This window comes from Stegastes partitus, unplaced genomic scaffold (assembly GCF_000690725.1).
Source record: "Stegastes partitus isolate 25-593 unplaced genomic scaffold, Stegastes_partitus-1.0.2 Scaffold317, whole genome shotgun sequence".
Lineage (NCBI taxonomy): Eukaryota > Metazoa > Chordata > Actinopteri > Pomacentridae > Stegastes > Stegastes partitus.
The window spans coordinates 488,693-511,688 of record NW_007578048.1 but is presented as its reverse complement, the minus strand read 5'-3'; the positions used below and the strand labels follow the sequence as shown (position 1 = coordinate 511,688).

Here is a 22,996-nt window from a genome sequence, read left to right as displayed (position 1 = left end):
AGTACAGTGACATAGTGAAGTCATGACCTCATAGCCTTTAAGTTTAAGGTAGTGTGTCAAGCCCAGCCATCAGAAGCATGCCATTCCTTTGTGATCACACTAAAGGAAACAGTTAAAAGGGATGCAGCACCTCAACCTGATCTGTCAATGAAGTTGGCATTTTTTTTTCATAACATAGTTCTATGTTTCAAATGACAAATGGATGAATTGAGCACCATCATCTTACATGAACCAGAAGCGAGAGAAGTGAAGTGACACACTGTTATAATGGATGTGTTTTATTGCTTAATGAAATTGTTTGTTTATGGCAGTAAGTTGATGCTTCGCTGTGTGTAGAAGACAGAAAATCTGTGAACAGAATGAGAAGAACAACAGAAGTGTTGGTTAGACCCTAAATGACAGACATCAGTGTTCACATCCAGGACGTTCAATACTTTGTCGTTTTTTTTCCCATTATTAATTGCTTTATTAAAACATGTCCCGAGAAGTAATTCTGTGTTTTGTTCCTCTCAGGTGCTGTGCTGCTCAGCTTCCTGATTCACACTGTTTGTCAACATCACAGCAGGAACCATAGGACTTCCTATTCCTGTGGAACATCTCGCTCTGCCTCGCGGCACTTGTGAGGACCTACTTAACCCCGTTGCACAAAAGTTAGTGTAGACTTTTATCCTCCAGCAGCGAAACCATGCGGCACATTCACGTGGAGTTGGCCCACAAAAAGGCTCCACTAGAGCTTCCAGCACAGGAGGGGGACCTGCCTCCACCTACGTCCCCCACACAGGGGCTAGACCCTGGGATGAGACCAGGGGTGGCCAGGCACTTTGGCCAGGAGGAGTTGCGGCTCCAAAAGGTCTACCAGCTCTCCATTTTCTCCCAGTTGGGGGGATTTTCTACCTCCACAGAATCCCACACTGATGCCCAACAAAGGCCTGTCCGTATGGGTGTGAAAAGGGGGTTAGAGGAGCCTCAGCTGACTCATAAGCGCCCCCATCTGGGGGACTCCCCAGACAGGGATCCGCTGGAGGGAGGGGTGTTGTGTGGGCCAGCCCCAGCTCAAGGTGTTGGGATGGGCTCAGCAGTCGGGTCTGGTGGGCCTGGTTCCTTATACTCTTGCATACAGATGGAGCACAGAGACTCTGAGGGGGGACTGTCACCCAGGTCTCCTCCCCTCTCCCCGAGCCACAACCCCTCCCGACGCCCAGCTCAGCACAATCACGATAGGCCCATTCCTGATGTGTTTGCTCCACTCTCACCTAAATCCCCCCCAATGTGTGACCCGCATGGCCATCTCTGTGACCAGGGCCATTCCCTAGGAAGCTCAGCCCGGATCGAGCCCCCCAGTGGAGCCCGCACACCAACACACTCGCTAGGCAGCCCTGGAAACGACAGCTGTAGTAATGGCTCCTCTGGCGGCCAGCCCAGCCCCCACTTGTATGAAATGTCCACATATGAAACTCCCAACCCTGCCAGCCCCACCAGTCCTCCAGGTCCCTTCTCCCCGCCACACCACACCGAGCTGCAGGAACCAGGGGAGGCCACCGAATGGGACGCTGGACTCGAATCCTCCCCACCGGAGCGAAGTGCCACCCAGGCGGCCTCCTCCTCCTCCTCTTCTAATGGCCTGGCTTCCTGGGAGAAAACTCCCAGCAGCAACGGCCACCGTCTGTTCTCTGGAGGCCACTGGCCGGCCAAAAAGAGGCTGCTGTCNTTTTTTTGGTCCAAACTGCAGTGATCTGGAGTCCTTGGCAGGATCAGATTGGTTTGCGGCCTGATGCAACGCAGAGACGGCAAGCACGAGTTGGGCTGCAGCAGAGAGATGCAGGGAAAGAGAGCAAAAGCAATGACATGCAGGAAAGGTCCGGCCGGCCACGAGCTGAACAGACTCTGAGTTGCTCCTGTATGGTGGAGGTCCAGTGTCAAGCTGCTTCACAAGACCAGCCCCACAGTGTGTGAGAATCATTTGTACCATCAAGGTTAAGCTAAAAGACGGTGTTTAGGTGACATAAAGGGGAACATCATGCTGGTGGCGATTTACATAATGATCTCGGGAGGATCATAATGAATATAATCACTTGTTGTCTCAGGTGCACTGACTGTAGAGGTCGGAGGAAGACGATGAAGTAATTAGAGTATGAAGTATGTTGAGCTTCCTAAACTAGAGTCTCTCTTTAGCCCTGCTGGCAGGATGACTCCAGGGATGGGAATGCTCGTTAGTTGGTCCACCACTGTGGTTCAAACTGAAATATCCAATGGCAGTTACTGGAAACAGATATTGTGACTTGGTTCTCAAAGTGTCCATTTTAAGATTTTGGTAAATCTCTGACTTTAAAGTGGGTCAGATTTTTCCACTTATCCTATGAAGTGTCTCAACACGTATCCATCCAGTAGATGGACGCGTCTACCCCTGGTGATGATGTGATGACACTGGTAATGTCCTGACTTGTTCTTTTATTGCACTCATAGCAGTTAGCAAGTATTAGCATAGCTAGGCCAGTTCTACCCTTCAAATTGCACTTTTTTTCTACTGCTTTGTTTTGAAAATGTGTTCATGCAGCAGTCAGGATGTTTTGCTTGTTATTCAAGACATTGATAGCATTCATACAAAGGAATGAAAATACATATTGGACTCGGGTCTAGCTTATGTAGGTTGCTTGTTTAGTGTCTAGTTGCACGTTAGTATAGGACAACGCTTCATCTTAGGTCTTAAACCTGCAGTGCGGAAATCTTTTATCTTCCCCTGCTGACAGTGAGTGTAACTCCACTAACGTCGATCGCTTCCTTTTCTAGACCGCGATCCCTCCTCTGAACGGCAAATTTATTTTTTATTTGGAGCATCAGGCACTTTTTTGTTTTGTTTGTCTGCCTGTAGCCTGCTTCATCTCTGTGACTAGTGTCGCTCCCCTTTATATCTCTGGTAATCATCGCTGAACACGTCGCTGCTGGTGCATCAGCAGGAACAAAAAGCGGATGTAAAACTCTGACATACTGTAAAATACAGGAGATAAACTTAATCAGCATTGTGCGTAACATATCTGGTAAGGACGTGAGAGTAAAGGATGTTAATTTATATGTGAAGTCCTGCACTCTGGCTTGAAACTCAGAGAAGCAACTCTTGTGGCTTTTCATTATAAACCACTGCTTAACAACCGTGTGTGTGTGTGTGTGTGTGTGTGTGCGCGCCCGTGTGTGTGTGTGTTCGATTGATCTCAGGATTAACCCTAGCCAGACCTTTTCGCCCTTTACTCTGAAACAACCCCCCTCTGCCAAAGTGGATAAGACGCTCTGTGTGTGTGCGTCTACAGGCGTTCACGTATGCAGTTTAATTTAGTTTTGCACTTTTCCTGAAGGCCACTGTGAGATTGTTGTGCTTTGGCTCCTCATTTTTCTCCCATTCTACTGTTGCTCACACACTTCCCACAAATGTGGGCGTGAATGAGGTCCAACTGCTATCATAATCCTCTCCACTATCCACTTTGGCTCATCGCCAATCATTAGTCAGATTAGCTGGTTATATAGTGACAGTATACCGGTTAGGTATTAGTGCACTGCACAGCAAAAGAAAAAAAAAAAAAGTGCTGTTTTTGTTCTCCTTTCACTACCCAGATGGCAGGCTGGGCTACATTCAGCCGCTACCAGTCAGAGCGGTGCAACACCATCATGCTGTGCGAGTTTCCCAAGCATGAAAGGGAAAAAGGGAATTGATTTAAACTGAAAGACGATGGGCAGAAAGAAGCACCCAAAGGCCAGAACAGGGGATGGGAGGAAAAAAAAAAACAGACATGGAGAGTGAGGTGAAGAGTGAGAGAGAGGTGAAAAAAAAAGAAGACATGCAGCTGAATTTGGAGTGAAGGATTGAGGACAGGGGCGAAAAGAGGAGAGGTGGGGAGAGAGAGAGAGAGCTTTATTTCCTGTCTTCCATGAATAGGCAACATATTTCTCTGGAACATTCCATCCGCTGAGCTGGCCCAGCCTGTCACCAAGACTCAGGGTGCCACACTCCTCCCCATCTCTGCAGTTTCATTTCTTCCCATTGCACTCTGCTCCTCGCCTGTCTTCTTGTGCATATCAATCCCAACTCCTTCTCTTCTTCACTCAGCAAAAGTGAGCAAACTACTGAGTTGTCTACACCCTCCTGACCAGATGAGAATCACAGAGAAGACTCCCACTACTGTCAGCACAAGGATTAAATATTAGATCAGGGAACAGTAACAGTAATGCTTAGATGTCATGAGGGGGAAGATGGAGATCGCCGGGTAAATATACGCATCGGAAAATAATGGTTAACTCGTATGGATGGATTGGTGTCGAACTTTAATTATCTATGTGAGGAAATGTATTCATAGCGTCCCATTAGAAGGGAAAGTTTCCACACTTGCAGAATCAAATCATCTCACAGTGCTGCTGTATATTGGATTAAAAAAAAATGACTAGTATACGTGATTGCAGAACTGGATGCAGAGACGTATTTGATAAACAGAAGTTAGTTTAGGAATGTGTTTCGGCGTCTATTTGCTGAAGTGTAATACTCTATATACAGTAGGTTTACACCCTTCACCAGCCTGTGCAATCTGATGCAAGCCGATGCAACTGCCCCGTCACAAATTCTGCTTTCACACAGCTGAACTGACTTTTTCAAACAAACACTTTGAGTTTGTGTTGACAAAAGCGTTCTGATTCTGCCGTATTTATGTGTGGTGGTGCTGTACCGGACTGCATTACATTTAGAAGTGATTCTAATATATCTAATAGTCCAGTCCATAAGCACACATTTAAAAAATGACCTTAAAGTAGAATGATCGCCTTTTATTTTTTACATCAGCAAAACCGAAAATGTTCATTTTACAAAAGAGCTATGTAACAGTAGGTTCATAGCAGAGCTGTTATTTTGGATTGCATTGGATTTCACAGGTGTACCTAATAAAATGGCTGGTGAGTGTATATCTGCAGTCCAGTAGTAATTTAGACAGTTTTTTCTTTGCTCTGTGCTTTAAATACACCATACTTGATTCTGCATTAACGTGCCAGCTCTCATCTTTAATTCAGTCGGTTTATGTAAATATGAAGTTGTGGTGTCTTCCCTGGTGAACTCTCTTCATCACCTTCAGCTCTTTGTTGTTGTGGAGTCTCTGCCTTCAGTCTGATCTTCTTTTGAGTGGCTGAATCAGAGTCATTGAACACTCCTGCATAGCTCCGCATTTACGCATTTGCTTCTGTTTGCACTGCAAGCTGCTATTTTATTTAACCTTGAATGTCAAGTCTGTCTGTCTAGACGCCATCGTATCGCTTCACACCTACTAAGTTAAGCATAGAATTGTACAATCCCACCAATCTGTTTTTATTGGTCAAATAGATCCAGCTAGTTTGCTTAGATGACAAAATGAACAAAGTACAAATGTGCACACATGCAGTCACAGGTTCCCCCAGGCAGTCAAGCAAAATGCTTATGCTCAGCTCAGGGAGCTTATTTATTAACACACAGCTGGTCAAACATCCCCTTCGAGGGAGAGTTCATCTCACCAGATGAGAAATGTAAATACAAAGAAACCACACTCTGGGTAGGAAACAACCTGCATGAGCTTTCTATGCAATGAGGGTGAAATCTGGGTGTGAGATAATGTTAGTGGGTTTAGAATCTTTTTCACAGTTCCTGTTTTGGTGGAAGAAAAGCAGTAAAACAGACAGGACAGAAAAATAAGGGCACCTCATTAAGATACCAATAATTCTACCTTGTTAAGGATACGAACTGACTTAAACTTTACGGTAGACTGCATCACAAAATTTAAATGGATTTGAAAAAGTCAGCTTCGTACTATTGTTTGTAATTTCTTTGTAGATACTAGCTGTGGGTGTAATGGAGCGTTCCTGATGTTCACGTCAGATATGCACCTCGTAAACACACTGAAACAAAAACACACGATACACATTTGTGCACACTTGCCAGTAGACACAGATGCCAACACACAGCGGCCATGCCTCTTTAATTTAAACACACACTTTCCTTTCCTTTCCTTCCTCAGCCTCTCCTCCTCCTTTTGTTCTGCCCCCTCCCCAGACAGGAGCTGCCTCGCACCTTGTTGTCCATATTTCAAGCTGGTTATTTAAAACTGCGACTAACCGATTTTGTCAAGGAGGTTTTGGGTCGGTTGAGTCAAACTGAAGCTCTTCAGCGTTTTGAAGGCTGCGATTGTTTTGGGCTGACGGGTAAACCCCCCCACCCCCCCCCCAAAACACAGCTGGTGTCACTTTGAGAGGCCTAGAAAAACAAGACATGTGTTAGACAGCGTTTCACATGCCGAGGCTGAAAACCCCGGAGTTGTCATACAGACATCAAAACAGGCGCTGGTATGTGCTCGTGTCAGGGTTGCATCAGTGCATCTGAGTGTTTGATGGAATGCGAGTGAATGTGTGTTTTCAATGCATCTTTCTCTTCGGCTGCACTCCGAGTGCCCTTGAATGGGGGAGGGTCCTCACAGATAGGACACGCCCCCTTTTTTCCAAATATGGAAACCAACACAGGCTCTTAAAGGGAAAACGAGGTGCACGAGTGTGTGTATTTATGTGTTCACAAGCACGTTAAAGTACGTGCAACACTGCTGAGGACCATGACTGATGCTTTTCTTGCGAGCTTTGCTGTCAAAGGGAGCAGCTGAGCCTGTTTGACAACAGAAACCTTGCCCCATTTCAATCCTCATCTGTCACTTTATTTTGCTGTCTCTCTTGGTTCCTCCTCCACCTTCCACCGCCCTCCCCTCCCCGCTCTCCCCTTTCCCCACATCTCTATATTTGGAGGTACGTAGCTGAAGACGTGTCTTGTTTTTCAATCCTCCTCTCTGCTCACTTGTACCGTTCGCACACACTCAATAAAAACAAGTGCAAGGTCCTTCCACACATGTCAGTGCTTCCTGTGTCCACATGAGTGTATGGAGCACATGCAGAGTCCGTTAATCAATTAGCTGATTGCAGAAAGGTAACCAAGCAACTACTTTAATATTTAATTCATCACTTAAGCAAAAAATACAAACATTGGCTGCAAAATGTTAAGATTTATAAAGTAGTTAATTGAATGTTTTGGGGGTTTGGACTGGTGGCTGCATGAAATAAGCACCGTCAAAGCCCCATGCTGAGCTAAATTATAATGAATATTTGGTGCTATTAGGCAACATTTTATTGATCACTTGGTTCATAACTGGAATGCTCACCATCCAGTTGGGCTGGTGGAGGGCAGGTTGGTATTCACCAGCATTCAGTCTGGTGGCTGCAGATAACTTTAAATCCTGCATATTGTGTTGTTATTGTCTGCATAGCTTTTTCTAATCATTAAATTATAACTTTTTCGAGAGCTTTATAGTCACTTAACCACATGACCTTTCATTTTTATCGAAGGAGAAACTCTACAAAACTCTCACTCGTCCCCCCTCCATCCTTCTGTGTAACAGAGATAACATAGCAGCTCAGCAGCAACTGGCAAAAATAAATTTTCCATCTTGTTTTGGAAACACACGCAGAGAGTCACAGATGGAAACTGAGCAGGAGGCAGACATAGATCAGGAGTCGCAGAAAGACGGTGACAGACAGTGACTAAAACATAACGAGACAATGATCTGTCAATGGGTTCGTCTCACGTGTCTCGACCAGCACGCATCTGATAACGAGCCAACCTCGGCTTCCTGTGTTAAAAAATAAAGCCCGACCTGGCAGGTGCGTGTTTGCGGCGCCTCTAACACGAGGGCTCGGGCAGAGCAGCGTGCTAAATATGCGTTAAATATGTGTTCTTGACAGCTCCAAGAATGTTTTGTGCACGACGTTTTAACTTGTGCAATCCCCACCCAGCGCCTGAACGCAAGGCGAGACGGCACATACGAGTTTGTGATTCACTCGCCTGAGCTGTGTGTACTTTAACCACACCGCCGTGTTTGAAATAGGTCTTGTGTAGTCAACATGCTGTTCTTTATTGGCTCGCGGATGCCAAAACACACACACACACACACACACACACACACACACACTGACGGCTGCTCCTGGTACTTAACTGATAAACTTTTTCACATGCACTTCATTCTGTATCTGTGCCGCAGATAAGCCTTGTGCTTTTGTGCTTGTGCAGGCTATAGGCGCCGTGTACGTTTCACGCCGAGTGTGTGTGTGAGAGAATGACAGCAAAGAAAAAGGGGGAACTGCACAGACGTTTGCACCTTTTTTATTCTCCGAGGCGCCACACGGCTACACATGTGCACTGTGGGAAGAGATAAACACAACTCAACGCTGGCAACGCACACACTTTTTGGTGAAAGTGCTCTTTACTTGTGCAGAACAAGGCCAAGCAGGAGCAGGTGGGCGGGCTCTTGGCTCCCCTCACCTCCTCCTCCACCTTTCACTCCTTCCCTCCAGCCAATCAGGACCTCAGCCACTACAGCTGACCCCCCTTTTCTCTAGCCAATCAGTCGGCAGCATCTGCAACCCCCCCTCCCCTTCTCTCTGGCTCTCCTTTATTTCCCCCTGTATGCCTTCACTGCTGAGTGAGCAAAGCACGCCTGGCTCTATCAGCTGAGAGGAAACCAACAGAGAGAAAACACACACACACCAAGAGAGAGAGAGGGAGGGAGGGTAGGATATAGCGAGAGAGAGAGAGAGAAAGCGTTTGAAAGGAGGAGCCTGAGAGGAGAGGAGAGGGTGAGGAAGAGGAGGAATGGCAGGAGAGAGGGAACTCTAGCATGTAAAGTGTGCTTTTGTGTTCGAGGCACTTTGGAGGTGTGCAAATGAGAGAACGGAAGAAAGTGGGAAGGGGCGGGGGGCTCGAGAGAGAAAAGGAGAGGGAGGCAACGGGGCAAGAGAGTTGTTGATGGGTTTTTGATTTGTGTATGTGTGCGACCGAGGGTGGAGAGAGGTAGGCAGGAAGAACACCAGAGAGAGAGAGAGAGAGAGAGAGAGCAGCAGTGCAGGCTGTTGGACATCCTGACAAAACAAGCAGAGGGAGGCAGAGCAACTTGTCTTTCTCAACACTACTTATTCAAGAGGAAGGAAGCAAAGAGAGAGACAACAAACTGAGGAGAGAAGGCAGCCTGACCCAGTGGAAGCAGAAACAACAGAGGAGGACAGAGAGAGAGAGAGAGAGAGACACCAGACGAAATAGAGGAAGGAAGCAAGGAAGGAAGGAAGGGGGAGAGTGACACAACGAGATAGACCCCATCTCTCTCAGAGGGTGAGTGTGACGAGTTCTAACGCTGTCAAGTCAAGTGCGCTAATGTTGCTCCTGTTGATTGCTGTCATATTGTCAGCTGGGCTCGGATGACTCAACGTCTCCTAAAATGGCCACATGAAAGGCGGACGGACAGATATGCAGGCAAACATACAGACGGACGGACGGACAGAGGGAGGGGAGGGAGAGACAGAAAGGGACCCTGTGTCAAACAGCATTCTCAGCAACTATGTCACTGAGCCAGCTTAGTTTAGACCGCCGTGACTCCCCGGCCCCCGTGAACGCCGTCTCTCCTGCTCAGGGGTTCATCACTTCCAATCAACTTCTTTTTTTTTTCTCTTGTCACTTTCTGTCTATCTTTGCCACTTCCTGTCTTCCTCGTCCTGGTTTAACACTTGCTCTCACAGTCAGCTGTTATTCCATCCCCTTGCGGACAGGGGCTCCCGTAATCTAATCAACAGCCAATTGTTAAAAGGAACACCTAGCAAGTTTCTGCGTTTGAGAATGCACACATGAGCGTGTTTATCAGCCTCCAGGCACAGGGCAGGCCTGGGAGTAGCTCGGGCGGAGACCTGCTAAAACTTGATGAGACAATCGGGGCATTTGGGAGGCCGCTAACTTCACGCTGATGCTATCACGCCTCTGTTATGGTGTGAAGGGGGGACCGAGGACACAAGGAGACGAGGGACGTCACAAAAGGGCCCATTCAAGATGACAGCTAATGTCAGTGATCAAAAATAAATCGTTTCAGATCTATAACCGGGGTGGAAAATTAACCCCATTCAAACGTGACATCAGCGTGGGGGAATCAGTGTCTCACTGTCTGGTTTTGCAACACATTTAAATGACTTATCAGCCAACTTATTTGTCTTAATTTTGTAACTGAGTGACTCATGTGTAAAGCCAGTGTTAATTGTCTAGAGGAATGAGCTATCAAAGTTTGGATTGAAGTTTGTGATTCAAACTTTCCTCTGCATCGCAGTGAATGAATGCAAACAAAGAAATGGAAAGTTGTGGATTTAAAACATCCCTGGATAAAATGTCATACGATTAAAATCTTTGTGTTATGCTGAAGGAATAGCACCACGACACTCAAAAGGCAGCAGGCAAATCTAAATCCAGACAGCTGTAAACAGAGCAGCTGTTTCCCTCTAGATAGTTTCTCAAGGTGGAGTCAAAGAGCATGAAGTTTAAAAAAAAATAAAAAATCTGAATTATGCAATTGCTGCTGCTGCTGATGAGGGATTTAAAAAGTCAAAAAGCCGCTGTTATCGTATTATTAAATGAAGTGTTGTTTCCCCTTTTGATGACTGCTCAAACAGAGAAAGGGATGGCGCTTCTTTGACTGCTGCGCTTTGTGTGCGCACACATGCGTGCGACATTTGGGCATTGTGATGAATACACACAGGCCAAATGTCAGGCTATTTTCTGAGGATAGGTGCTGGCTGTGAACTCTGCCCCTGTCACCTCCATACATTTTCCTGAGAGGCTGGTTTCTAGGTCAGAGCTGTCAGCATGCCCCCTAATGACACGTTTCTTTCTACTTTTGTGGGTCCGAGTGTGTTTTATTCCACCCATGTGCAGCTTTTCAGGGTTTTACAGGGAGCCACAGGGTCTTAAGTGTGCTTTTGTGTGTTTTGCAGATGTTTTTACTCAGCGTGTCGATGCTCCAGTTGCCACTCGAGTTACCGACGAGCGTCTCGGTTTCATAGGCCCTGTCGAGGCCGTGCAGTGGAAGCAACCTGGAATTATGCTGCGGCTCATTATTTTAAAGTCTTCTGCCGTCATCACAAACACCACCTCTCTCACGACGGTGAAATTAAACCCTTCTGAGGTGCTATATGTGATCTGACCCAAGTCTGCCGGCCTTTGACCTCATGACCACAGCGTTGTTTGGCCTAAAGGATGCTCGCACACTGACACACAATGGTACTTATGTGTGGACTGTCACGCATTCCTACGAGCATGCAGACGCGCACGTATTTCGACACATCTGTGCAGCTAAATATCCTCCTTGAAGGCAATTTTCTGAACAGAATGTTTTAGTTCCACACCAGGCATGTGTCACGTCAAAGGTATTGAACCCTTTGACCGAAGCCCTCGTACAAGACGGTAAATAAGAGTGTTTGTGTTTTAGATGCTGTGGCTTAGGTTGAGATGCCCAACTGAACTTTCAGCTTTAGTTTGCAAAAACATTTAGAAGCTAGATCAGAGAGGATCTTCAACAAAAAACCTGACAAGCTGTGTTAAAGGTATCTGAGCTAAGACAATCATTTTCAGCATTTTTCAATTCAATTTCATTTTCTTAATCTTTTTGAAAACATGTCTCAGTCTGCCCTCTGTGGTTCAGATTTGCACCTTGGCCAATGCAAACTATACTTTTATTGCACTTCCTTATTGTTCCTTTTCATCTCTCTGGGTTTCTATGCCTTTTTTTTTTCTTCTCATTGTTACCCATTGTTTTACCCGCACACATTGTAGTTTCCCCTCATTTTTGCATGCAAATAAACCAGCCACCGACCGAGTAAAACAGGATTAGCTTGACTTAATTTATTAGTTATGTGTGCGGGTTTCTTTCCAACCAAAAATGTTTTGCAGCCTTTAATTATAGCTGCAATGCTAAGTCTCATAATGTTGCTTAAGACTGTTTTCTGGCTACGGTCATGTAAATTTAACCCCTTTTGCAGCTTTTTTTTTTGTTTTTTTTGCTGGGTGCAATGAGCCATTTTCAGCTCAGTTTGCTCAGAAGGATTTTAAAAATATGTCAGTTCAAGGTTTCAACTTTGTACAGCTTCAGTCTCAGAACTGCTCGTTCATGTTCTGTACCCATGAACGTTCTGGACTGGCCCTGATACGCTGTGAGGTTCTATGTGCTCCGGCTCTATTTATACCTTTTCTCAAGGTCTCTGGCTGTGCTGTAATCTCTCTCCGTTCCCCTCATCCTCTGTCTCCTCTGCTGGTTCCTGTCAGGTGTTTCTCATTCCATTGTCTGTCTAACATTTCCAATCTCGCCGTGTCTCTTCCTGAATGATGATTTGCCGGCGCGTTTTCGGCAGCGCTGCAGATGTTCTGTGGAGACTGCACCTGGCCTGTCAATGATGCGTAACGTCTTCATTAGTTACTGTCAACACTGGTCAGTCAGTGAACTGTGGGACCGATTTCAAGGGTGTTAATTTTTTCGGGAACGGTAATGACTGATAATGGCTTTTAAAGTGGAAATGAGGAGGAGCTGAGTCCACTGAAGCAGAGAAAAGTACGTTCTCATAAGAATAGTTGCTGTTTGGTCAATATGCTGCTTACAGATTTGCTAATTTCAAATCCAACTGAGAACCTAAAACACAAATATCAGACGACATGTGCTGTACTGTGGGCAGTACGTCTGTATACATGTGGTTTTTTTGTCATTGCTTTGCCCGTGTGATTAGCACACAGTAGGTATGTGCAGCTCATGTGCATTTTGCACAGATCAGATTGTACAAGTAGATTAGAGGTGAACATGAGAACATTGTCATAGGGGGAGGTGTGAGTGTGAGCGTATTAAAACCACCACAATGTTCAGCGATGCAGGAATAGAGTTCCTATGTTCTCAAGGCTGAATTGGCACGCACACACCCAGCAACCTGAAGCATTTCTTGGGGTGAGGCCAGAGAGTTTCTCCTCCTCTGCTGGCTACTGGATGAAGCCTGAAAAGGGCTTTGGTTGCCCCTGCCAGCCTCCTGCTCAGCTAGTTCAAAATAAGGTCAGAAATCTAGTGGGACCTAGCACAGAGCCTTTGGGTGCTCCTAGCGAGCTCTATCACAGGCAATTACTAAAAATACTCCTGCTGACTCTTCCCTCATCCCTCCTCACCCCCCCACTGCCTGTGTCTGCCCTGGTGTGCAAGTGGCAAAACAGGAGGAGGAGGTGATTCCTTGCAGTGTGTTGATTGAACTTGCGTATGTAAGTCATGCAGCTGACTGTTTTCGGTCATTTGACTTGGTAATGGCATTAACCAGAAATCCGTGTTTGCTCAGGGCAGGTCTGGTTCGCCACTTGAGTCTCTCCCACCCCAAGAAACATCAGCAAAATAATGGAACCAGCAGGCTAACAGTGTTTGTCTTGCAAATGTCCTGGCTGTGGCAGCAGTCGATATGTGACCCTTAAGTGCTTTCAGAACTGATATTGCCATGTTCCCTCTTGTTAATATTTGCCTAACTCCAGTAAGAAAACAAGACATAGCAGTGATATGGCAGATATGGTAAATATAGCAGCAGCTATTTCCATGGCATGTGGACTCTGAATGCTGGTGGTGTTATCTGTTATCTTCTGTGGTGCGGATTTTAAAAAGATATATCTAAACTTGTCCAGTTTTTATGTGCACGTGTGCACTGCTTTAAGATGTTGTAAATTACAGGAGAGGCCCTCATGTGTTTGTGCTAAATCCGGGTTTTCCCAGAGGCAGCGTTGTGCGACTGCATAGGGCCCATATGTCATGTGAGTAATTACAGGTGACAAAGGCTTCACTCCCGACATCATCTTCATGTGATTCTTTGTATATGCAGCGCTAAGACGGCACAATCACCTGATGATATGCCATTAAATCAGCTGTTGCATGTAGTCAAATGACAAGACGGGCGGGGGTTGAGGTTCAGTCTGTTGCTGTTTCCCCTTTTATGTCCGTCTGTCTGGATCCCTTTTATTCTTGTGTCATCTTTGACAGACGATCTCTTCCTTCTCATTGAAGCTGAAGACTGTATTGTCCTGACTGAATGGGGAATTTGTCTTGGGAGAGACATGAAATTCAATATATGCTCTTACAAACACTATTTTTCAAGCTAAGTGTTTAAAAAAAGTCACCTGCTGCGGGTCAGCCAGAGTGCAGCTCGTCTGATTATTACATTTTTTTATAGCAATCTGGGGATTTTATTCAACATCTCTTGCAGTGGATACATGACACCTCAGTTTCAGTCTGGTGCAAAATACACGTTACTTACATTACATAGGACGATGTCACCACTTCCATGTTCATGACAGATCACACTGTGCGTCATTGCTGTTTCATCATGAAGGAAATGACAAAACAGTGAAGTAGCTGGTTGCAGCAAAGCGGGCCCTAATGAGAACTTATCTCTTATTTATTGATATATGGGTGCCAGCCATATGTTCAGAGTCAGATTAGCGCTCTTTAATGTCAAGCTTTGGATGAAATATCTGAGCACTTCAGATTCTTTTGCCCGCTTCAGGCATCCATCACAGTGTGTTGAAATGTCTTGCCGGGCTTTACACGTCTCATGGAGGACAGCCATTTTGTTCTGTTTGTAGTTTTTTTTTTTGAGGAGCATCTTTACTGGTCTCCCCCTGCCCCCCAGCATCCCCCACCATCTACCCTCTCCCTCTCTCTCTCTCTCTCTCCCTCTGGCTCAGCTTCTCTTTCTCCCTCTTTGTGGCCAAGCACAAAGGAGCTGTTATCCTTGGGCTACTGGTTGCCACGGTGACAGCTCACTGCGACCCCCTCCCACATTCCCAAATTCTGGTCCAAGTGGGTTGGGAAACGGCCCGCTTCTCTTGGCCTAGCGCTGTTTGGTGCCAAGTTAGCTCCACGAGTGACTCCTCCATGTCTGATCCCCAACTCGGAGCGTTGGGGGATTTGTGTTTGAATTGTGGTGTCTTGGTCGTGGTTCATGTCAGTGATATCATCTTCCGTTAGTCGACTTGTTGACTACGTGCGGTAAACTGCCAAGAGACTTGTTATTTGATTGATGTGTTGTTTTGGTTGTTCAGACTTAAATAATGATTTCCTATCAGTATGTGTGCCTTTATCTGCCATCTGTGTCTCTTTAAGTATGCACAGCCACGAGGACATGTTCTAGCTTAATTGTGTGCGCACATCAGCGGGTCTGTCCGTCACAATCTGTCTGTGTGATGTAGCAGCAGCGGTCTTTGAAGCTTAACCGTTGGTGGCGAAATAAAAAAAGGGACTCACTGATCTGATTTGTTTCGGTCTTCTCCTTCATCTCTTCAGGGATTCTGGGTGGAATGACCCGATCATGATGCCACGGCCGTGCCACACACCATGCCTAGGTGACCAAGGAGGGCGTGTCTGGCTATCAGCCAACCACAGGGGGAGCCCCCATAGAGTTACTACCAACTTGGATTCAGAGACATTTCCACTCAAGAGCCTCCTGCACCACTGACACTCCGCCCTTGTGGTAAGTTTCAGCCTTGATCAATCCGTACTGCGTCTTTCTTGAACCAACGAGCATCGTGCCTTTAAGGTGTGCTCAGAAAGTCGTTCCCTTAGCTAACTTCTTTTATTAAAAATACAAAACAAGAATGCAGCTGAGAGTTAAATGTCCTGGTGCATCTGAACCCCAAACAGTTTCTGGACGTTTTCTGCTGTTGTCACATTAATCATTTGTGACGGCAATCTAAAGTCCTGCACCTCCTCTATGTAAAGAGAACAACTACAGCCAGTTAGAGAAAACTCAAAAAACGCCTCTTATGCCGTATAAGAGAGTGACAGTGTCAGAAATTATCAAAAAAACAAAACAAAAGTTAAATTTACTTTAAAACCTGGACAATATTTTGTTCTCACAGATATCACTAATACTGTTAAAAAATGTCACTCTGCATATTAAACATGTTTACATTTTTATTTACTTTCCATACTTTGGTCCTGTCCTGTGTAAACACAACCTGGAGTTCAGCCCAGTTCAGCTGAACTGGTCCTAATATTTGTCGTGTGACTGCTGGTTGTAGCCGAGGCACTGATGCCTTTCAAGTTACACGAATTTTTTTTTAATGGAATCTGGTTCGAGCAAAACATTTATTTTTTGGCAAAATTATAAATGTCAGCTGTAGAATAAAGTGATTTTTATGAAGTATGATGTCAAGCTTACATTTGATGAAGTTTAAATGACAGATGATTACTTTAAGGGCTGCTGGAAAGCTCCAGACCTGATGGTTTCCACTGTGCTGCTCTGGTAAACGGCATCATTTTGATGACTTTGTAAAGACAACGTGCTTTTCAAACCCACCACTGCTGTTTGGAGTTCAGAGGGTTAAACAGAAAATACTCATTTTAAATGGCATCTATAACATCTATATTCATGTAAGTCATTTTTTTTGTATTTGTTTTTGTCTCTGACAATACTGCTCACTTTTTATCTCCCCTCAGGTATTAGCTCTTGAACCCACCTCCTTTACTGCTGCTCCCTCTGGAGTCCTCGCTGTTTCCTGATTACCTGTCTTGGGATGTTGCCGTTGTTTCGTGGCAGCTGCCATGGAGATCGACGGGTTCCTTTAGTAGGCCATTTTGGACACAGCTTTCAGATGTTGTGCCAGATACAGCTTGTCCACACGGGCAGAATTAGACAAGGAAGGGCACAGAGGTAAGATGTTGATCTTGGACATCTATTATTCAATCAGACAGATTTGGTTCATGTCTTGCCTAAATTGCATTTTGTGTCTCATTAATGCAAAGCACATGCTGTAGTTTCACGTGGTTTAGAAGTACCTGGTTTCCTCTTTGGTTCTCAGTGCAAACAAGGTTTACTGTCTGCAACTTGTCCACATAGTACAGTGACATAGTGAAGTCATGACCTCATAGCCTTTAAGTTTAAGGTAGTGTGTCAAGCCCAGCCATCAGAAGCATGCCATTCCTTTGTGATCACACTAAAGGAAACAGTTAAAAGGGATGCAGCACCTCAACCTGATCTGTCAATGAAGTTGGCATTTTTTTTTCATAACATAGTTCTATGTTTCAAATGACAAATGGATGAATTGAGCACCATCATCTTACATGAACCAGAAGCGAGAGAAGTGAAGTGACACACTGTTATAATGGATGTGTTTTATTGCTTAATGAAATTGTTTCTTTATGGCAGTAAGTTGATGCTTCGCTGTGTGTAGAAGACAGAAAATCTGTGAACAGAATGAGAAGAACAACAGAAGTGTTGGTTAGACCCTAAATGACAGACATCAGTGTTCACATCCAGGACGTTCAATACTTTGTCGTTTTTTTTCCCATTATTAATTGCTTTATTAAAACATGTCCCGAGAAGTAATTCTGTGTTTTGTTCCTCTCAGGTGCTGTGCTGCTCAGCTTCCTGATTCACACTGTTTGTCAACATCACAGCAGGAACCATAGGACTTCCTATTCCTGTGGAACATCTTGCTCTGCCTCGTGGCACTTGTGAGGACCTACTTAACCCCGTTGCACAAAAGTTAGTGTAGACTTTTATCCTCCAGCAGCGAAACCATGCGGCACATTCACGTGGAGTTGGCCCACAAAAAGGCTCCACTAGAGCTTCCAGCACAGGAGGGGGACCTGCCTCCACCTACGTCCCCCACACAGGGGCTAGACCCTGGGATGAGACCAGGGGTGGCCAGGCACTTTGGCCAGGAGGAGTTGCGGCTCCAAAAGGTCTACCAGCTCTCCATTTTCTCCCAGTTGGGGGGATTTTCTACCTCCACAGAATCCCACACTGATGCCCAACAAAGGCCTGTCCGTATGGGTGTGAAAAGGGGGTTAGAGGAGCCTCAGCTGACTCATAAGCGCCCCCATCTGGGGGACTCCCCAGACAGGGATCCGCTGGAGGGAGGGGTGTTGTGTGGGCCAGCCCCAGCTCAAGGTGTTGGGATGGGCTCAGCAGTCGGGTCTGGTGGGCCTGGTTCCTTATACTCTTGCATACAGATGGAGCACAGAGACTCTGAGGGGGGACTGTCACCCAGGTCTCCTCCCCTCTCCCCGAGCCACAACCCCTCCCGACGCCCAGCTCAGCACAATCACGATAGGCCCATTCCTGATGTGTTTGCTCCACTCTCACCTAAATCCCCCCCAATGTGTGACCCGCATGGCCATCTCTGTGACCAGGGCCATTCCCTAGGAAGCTCAGCCCGGATCGAGCCCCCCAGTGGAGCCCGCACACCAACACACTCGCTAGGCAGCCCTGGAAACGACAGCTGTAGTAATGGCTCCTCTGGCGGCCAGCCCAGCCCCCACTTGTATGAAATGTCCACATATGAAACTCCCAACCCTGCCAGCCCCACCAGTCCTCCAGGTCCCTTCTCCCCGCCACACCACACCGAGCTGCAGGAACCAGGGGAGGCCACCGAATGGGACGCTGGACTCGAATCCTCCCCACCGGAGCGAAGTGCCACCCAGGCGGCCTCCTCCTCCTCCTCTTCTAATGGCCTGGCTTCCTGGGAGAAAACTCCCAGCAGCAACGGCCACCGTCTGTTCTCTGGAGGCCACTGGCCGGCCAAAAAGAGGCTGCTGTCCCCAAGTGATACGGGAGAGTCGTGCTCAGAGGATGAGGGACCCTCCACGTCTAAGAGAAGCAGGCTGTCGCTGCTGGCTCCAGGACTCGGCCCGGCCTCGTGTCGTAGCACTGACGCTAAAGCTGCCCCGTACTGGAACCACCTGCTGCCCTCTGTGCGGGACAGGCCTAAGGTTAGCCCACTCTCACTCACACACATAAATACATCTCTTTAGGAAATTGGCTTTGAGTATTTTAATCTACAAAAACAAGTATGCGAGCCAATTGTTCCAGCTCCTGTTCTTGCTTTTGGATTACATTAGTGCAGTAAAAAGAATCCTATAATGTGATGGTAGCTGCATCTCTGAGTAAGTTCAGCACACAATATAGAGTTAATGTTTAAAATGACGCAGTGTTTAACTGCACTCAGTCCTGCTGGTCAGAGCAGCTCAGCGAGCTGCTTTAGGCAAGTTTTCCCAAGTAAAGAAAAACCTCAGAAATTTATAGATTTGCCAAAATATTCCTATGAACCCAATGTTATTTGTATCAAAGTACATTAAAGGGAATTAGGACTGAGCAAAACGGTTTCTAGCTCTAATTAACGACCACTTTATAGTGTCTCCAGTTGATTTTAATACCGCGTTCATTAAAACAAACAGCATGGACATATTTGCATGCTTTTAAACCAAAAGCATTTACACCAACATATGGCCTCTAAAAATTTTTGAATACAGAATAAGAAAGACCATTTCAAGAGTGTTGGTGGTAAGACATCTGTTAGCCCCGACAGTCCCGGGGTATAAATAAAACTAAGAGAACGAGTAGAAGTGGAAGAATGAAGTGATGGCTGGCTCATTATCATGCCACGCTGGAACAGGCAGAGCAGCTCCAGAATAAAGCCCATTGAGGGAGGGTCCATTGTTTCCCCTACATGAGTGTGCTGTGGCGCTCACACACATGCACACACACATAAACACGCACACACAAACACACACACATGTACATACATCCTGCTTAAAAATGGTTCTGGAAGTGAATTTTTGAACACTGGGAGGCCAGAAAGAGCTTTGAGTGAGGGGGCTTGCGGGATGGGGAGTGTGCTAGCGGTGACAATAGGGTTCACTAGTTGGGTGTCATACAGTCGTGGATAGAGGTGTTCAGTGTGTGTGTGTGTGTGAACAGGTAGAAACCGATAGATGCAAGAAAAACACGCAGAGGAAGAAAAGACGTATCAGGAGCAAGGTTAGACCGTCACAGGCGATAGTTCAGCAAACAAAGGTTAGAAAAGGAGACGCAGAAAAAGGTGAGGCGAGATAATATCCTAAAATGCCACGTGTTGATTTAACCGAGTGCGATGACGAGCCGACAAGCTGACGAAGAACTCCGAGCTCCGTAGAGAGCTGCTGCATCCAAAGGTTAGCTAAGACCAATAAGTTAACCATGAGTGAAGGGTTGGCTGAGAGCAAAAGGCCGCCGGCAGGTAGCTCGGGTTTGGCTCGCGTCGAGTCCGATGGTTGGGTGGCCTTTACGATGAACGAAAGCCTGGAAATGGGGAACGTTTACGCGTGCGACACAACATCCAATGGTCAGTGTTCAGTAAGTAAAAGGACACCTGAGATACACGATGACATCACAGTTACTCTGACAGGAACTCACAAACACACACCTCTTTATGTATTATGATTCTCAGAGCGGGTATCAGGATTATTGTTTAAAATCCAAGCATTTCAAGATTTCATATTGTTTCTATTGTTTTGGTTGTAACAGACAGAAACAAACGATCTCACGTTGTGTTTTGTTGGTTTGTTTTCAGACCGCCACCGACTGCACGAGATCCGGGAGACGACTGAAGAACGGGCTGCGGTTGAAAAGGTGAGTCGTCCATCACGTTTGTAATCATGTCATCACATATATTAATTAAAAAAAAGACGATCCACTGAAAACGGAGTAAGATCTCAACTTGAGCGAGGTCACTGGGTTCAAGCTTTGACAGTGAACTTCATGTGGAAAGATGAGAGCAGTTCAGTGTCACTTCAGCAAAGTCAACACAGGGAGAGAAGGTGGGAGTCGGTGTAGGTTTCCTGTTATTCTAAATTAAAGGGTTTTTCTGTCTGGACTTGAACACTCAGACACTCAGAGGCATGTGACATGTTGGTTAAGACAAAATTAGTGTAATCTTAACCACTAACCACCGGTCTGTTTTGTGTGTGTTTGCGGTCGCGTGCAGTCGGCAGCTGCGCAGCGGCAGGCACACGGACACCGGTCGCGCCGCACGTTCCAGCTGGCCCTCCTCCTCCATCAGCAGATCGCTGCTCGGCAACTTTGAGGTACGAAGTTTTGAACATTATTGCTGCAAACCCTAAAACTTTCACCGATGTAAACACATTCCTGGTGGAGCTGGGAGTTATACTTTGTGGACGCCCGTTGAGGCGTAATCCAGCGCAACAGCTCCGCTATAATTTCTACGTCTTTATTTACAATCGACCATTTTGGCGACATTGTTGGTGCTTTGTAAGTTTAATTACATGTTTAATACGGAGATCATTGATAAAAGTAGGGTAGCGCAGGGCCAAGTTATACTTTTCTTTCCTATTGAGGGGGGTATTTGGGGTAATATCATCCACCCCGGCACAACACAACCATCAATTAAGACCTCAGTGACCTCAGAAAAACACAACAAACAAGAAAAAAGAACATTATGAGCTTAGTAGGGATGTTGTGACGGCGCTGGTTACTGGGTTGCATAAGATTGTACAGATGTGACCAACAGAGTGGCCTCTCAGACGTAGATTCACTTTAGTTGTTGAAGCATTTTTGCTTTGTTCTGACATTAACAGGAGTTTGAATTTGATTTATTTGGCTAAAAATCTAATATTTTAGATTAAACTAATAATAGAGACTAATGTACAAGGGGAAGGAAAAATAAAAGCTTATTTAATGTCATTACAAAAATAAACGATAAAATCTTTAAACAGAACTTCAAGGAAGATGGATGTGACTCGTCTTTGTTTCTAGCATTTTTATAACGGGTTACATCATATAATCTAGTTGTTGCTGTTATTTTTTGGCTACAAGTTGAATATTAATGGAAAAAGAAATTCTTTTTTTTGCTCCCCAAATATGTACCGTTAACGCAGAAAATACTTTGATGCCAAGAAACAGCTGGGTTTCCTTATCTGAGTCATTTGAGCGTCACTCCTGTGTAGAGCTAATTTGAAAACAAAAGATAATCAAGTGTTTTTATCAGCGTTAGTCAGAACAGTGTAATAATTGTAGTGCGTGAGTTACTGCTTCCAAGATGTCTGCCTCTCCGTCCCTCCCTTACAGATGCACATTTCATTACTGTGTTCAACACTGTTTTGGCCTCAATTAAAAGAAATAATGAAATATGGATTTTTATGGATTTCACCGTTAAAGCAGGGCGTGTTTCTGGTTCTGGCCAAATCCGACTGTAAAACTTTTCCCTAATGAACTCTACGTTTTCCAGTTTAAAGAGCTTTAACGGGCTCCTGCTCCTGACTTCATCCGTCTCCTCTTTCTCTTCCTCGTCCCAGGAGTCCATACTGAAGGGACGGTTCTCCCCGTCGGGTCGGATCGAAGGCTTCACGGCGGAGATCGGCGCCAGCGGCTCGTATTGCCCGCAGCACGTCACCCTGCCCGTGCAGGTTACGTACTACGACATCTCGGAGCACAGCGCGCCGTCGCCCTTCCTGGTCAGTGTGTGTTCGTATCTGCAACAGATTACATGTGTGTGTGTGAGGCTGTGTGCACGCTTCGCTGGGCACAAACAATAAACCCAACAGGACGCCAGTATGAGAATAATACACACTGGGGAGAAACAAAGCATAATTAGAGATCAGAACCCAAAACAATGCAAATATGGAACTGGCTTCAAGAAGATTGATGCTGGCTTTCGTCTTCAGGACCAGATGTAAAAAATATGTCTCGCTTTCATGCATGCATCACGAGTGTGTTTCCACATCTGTTCACATCAGCGCTGAATCCTGTGAATTCATCACATGTATAGTTCTATACCATAAGAATCACATGTAGTGATATAAGACGGGACCAGCGTTAATGTGGAAACAACCTCAGTCCTGCTCACCAGACGTGGCGTGCACAGGAAACCAGCTGTTTTCACTTTCTCACATTCATGCCTCGTGTCGACTTTGAGCTGTTGTGTATAAAAGTGAACGTCAGGTCTCTTTTCATTCAGCGCTTTGAACCGTTAGCTTAGCATAATATGTAGTTGTTTTGGAGTTAGTCTGCTTTCATTTAGATTTCTTTATGTTTGTTGTTGATGATGATGAGTTGGAATCACACACATAATAAAGATATGGATGATGTCATCAGTGGATCAAACCAGAAATGGAAATCACTGTTAAAAATACTGCACATGACTCTGATCCTGGCTGCAAGGTGGATCAGTGGTTAGCACTGTCGCCTCACAGCTAGAAGGTCGCCGGTTCTGCGTGGAGTCTCCATGTTCTCCCCGTGCAGCGTGGGTTCTCTCCGGGTTCTCCGGCTTCCTCCCACAGTCCAGAAACATGCTGAGGTTAAT

The 22,996-nt window shown here is 45.8% G+C and overlaps 1 protein-coding gene across 9 annotated transcripts in view; it reads left to right on the top strand.

Annotated features, from left to right (window-relative positions):
* The window catches only part of atosb (atos homolog b), a 47,775-nt gene that overhangs the window by 22,386 nt on the left and 2,393 nt on the right, over positions 1-22,996 (top strand). For 5 of the 9 annotated variants that reach the window (XM_008283540.1, XM_008283542.1, XM_008283536.1 and 2 more), the window contains 5 exons: positions 514-1,698; positions 18,449-18,629; positions 20,249-20,307; positions 20,663-20,762; positions 21,990-22,148. In XM_008283540.1, the coding sequence (XP_008281762.1) occupies positions 686-1,698; positions 18,449-18,629; positions 20,249-20,307; positions 20,663-20,762; positions 21,990-22,148 (1,512 nt within the window). In that variant the 5' untranslated portion in view covers positions 514-685. Of the gene's footprint in view, positions 1-513; positions 1,699-4,081; positions 4,254-8,650; positions 9,200-10,839; positions 11,126-11,150; positions 11,309-15,197; positions 15,385-16,352; positions 16,567-17,263; positions 18,630-20,248; positions 20,308-20,662; positions 20,763-21,989; positions 22,149-22,996 lie in introns of those variants that run through there. The other 4 variants (XM_008283538.1, XM_008283537.1, XM_008283535.1 and 1 more) reach the window with 4 other exon arrangements.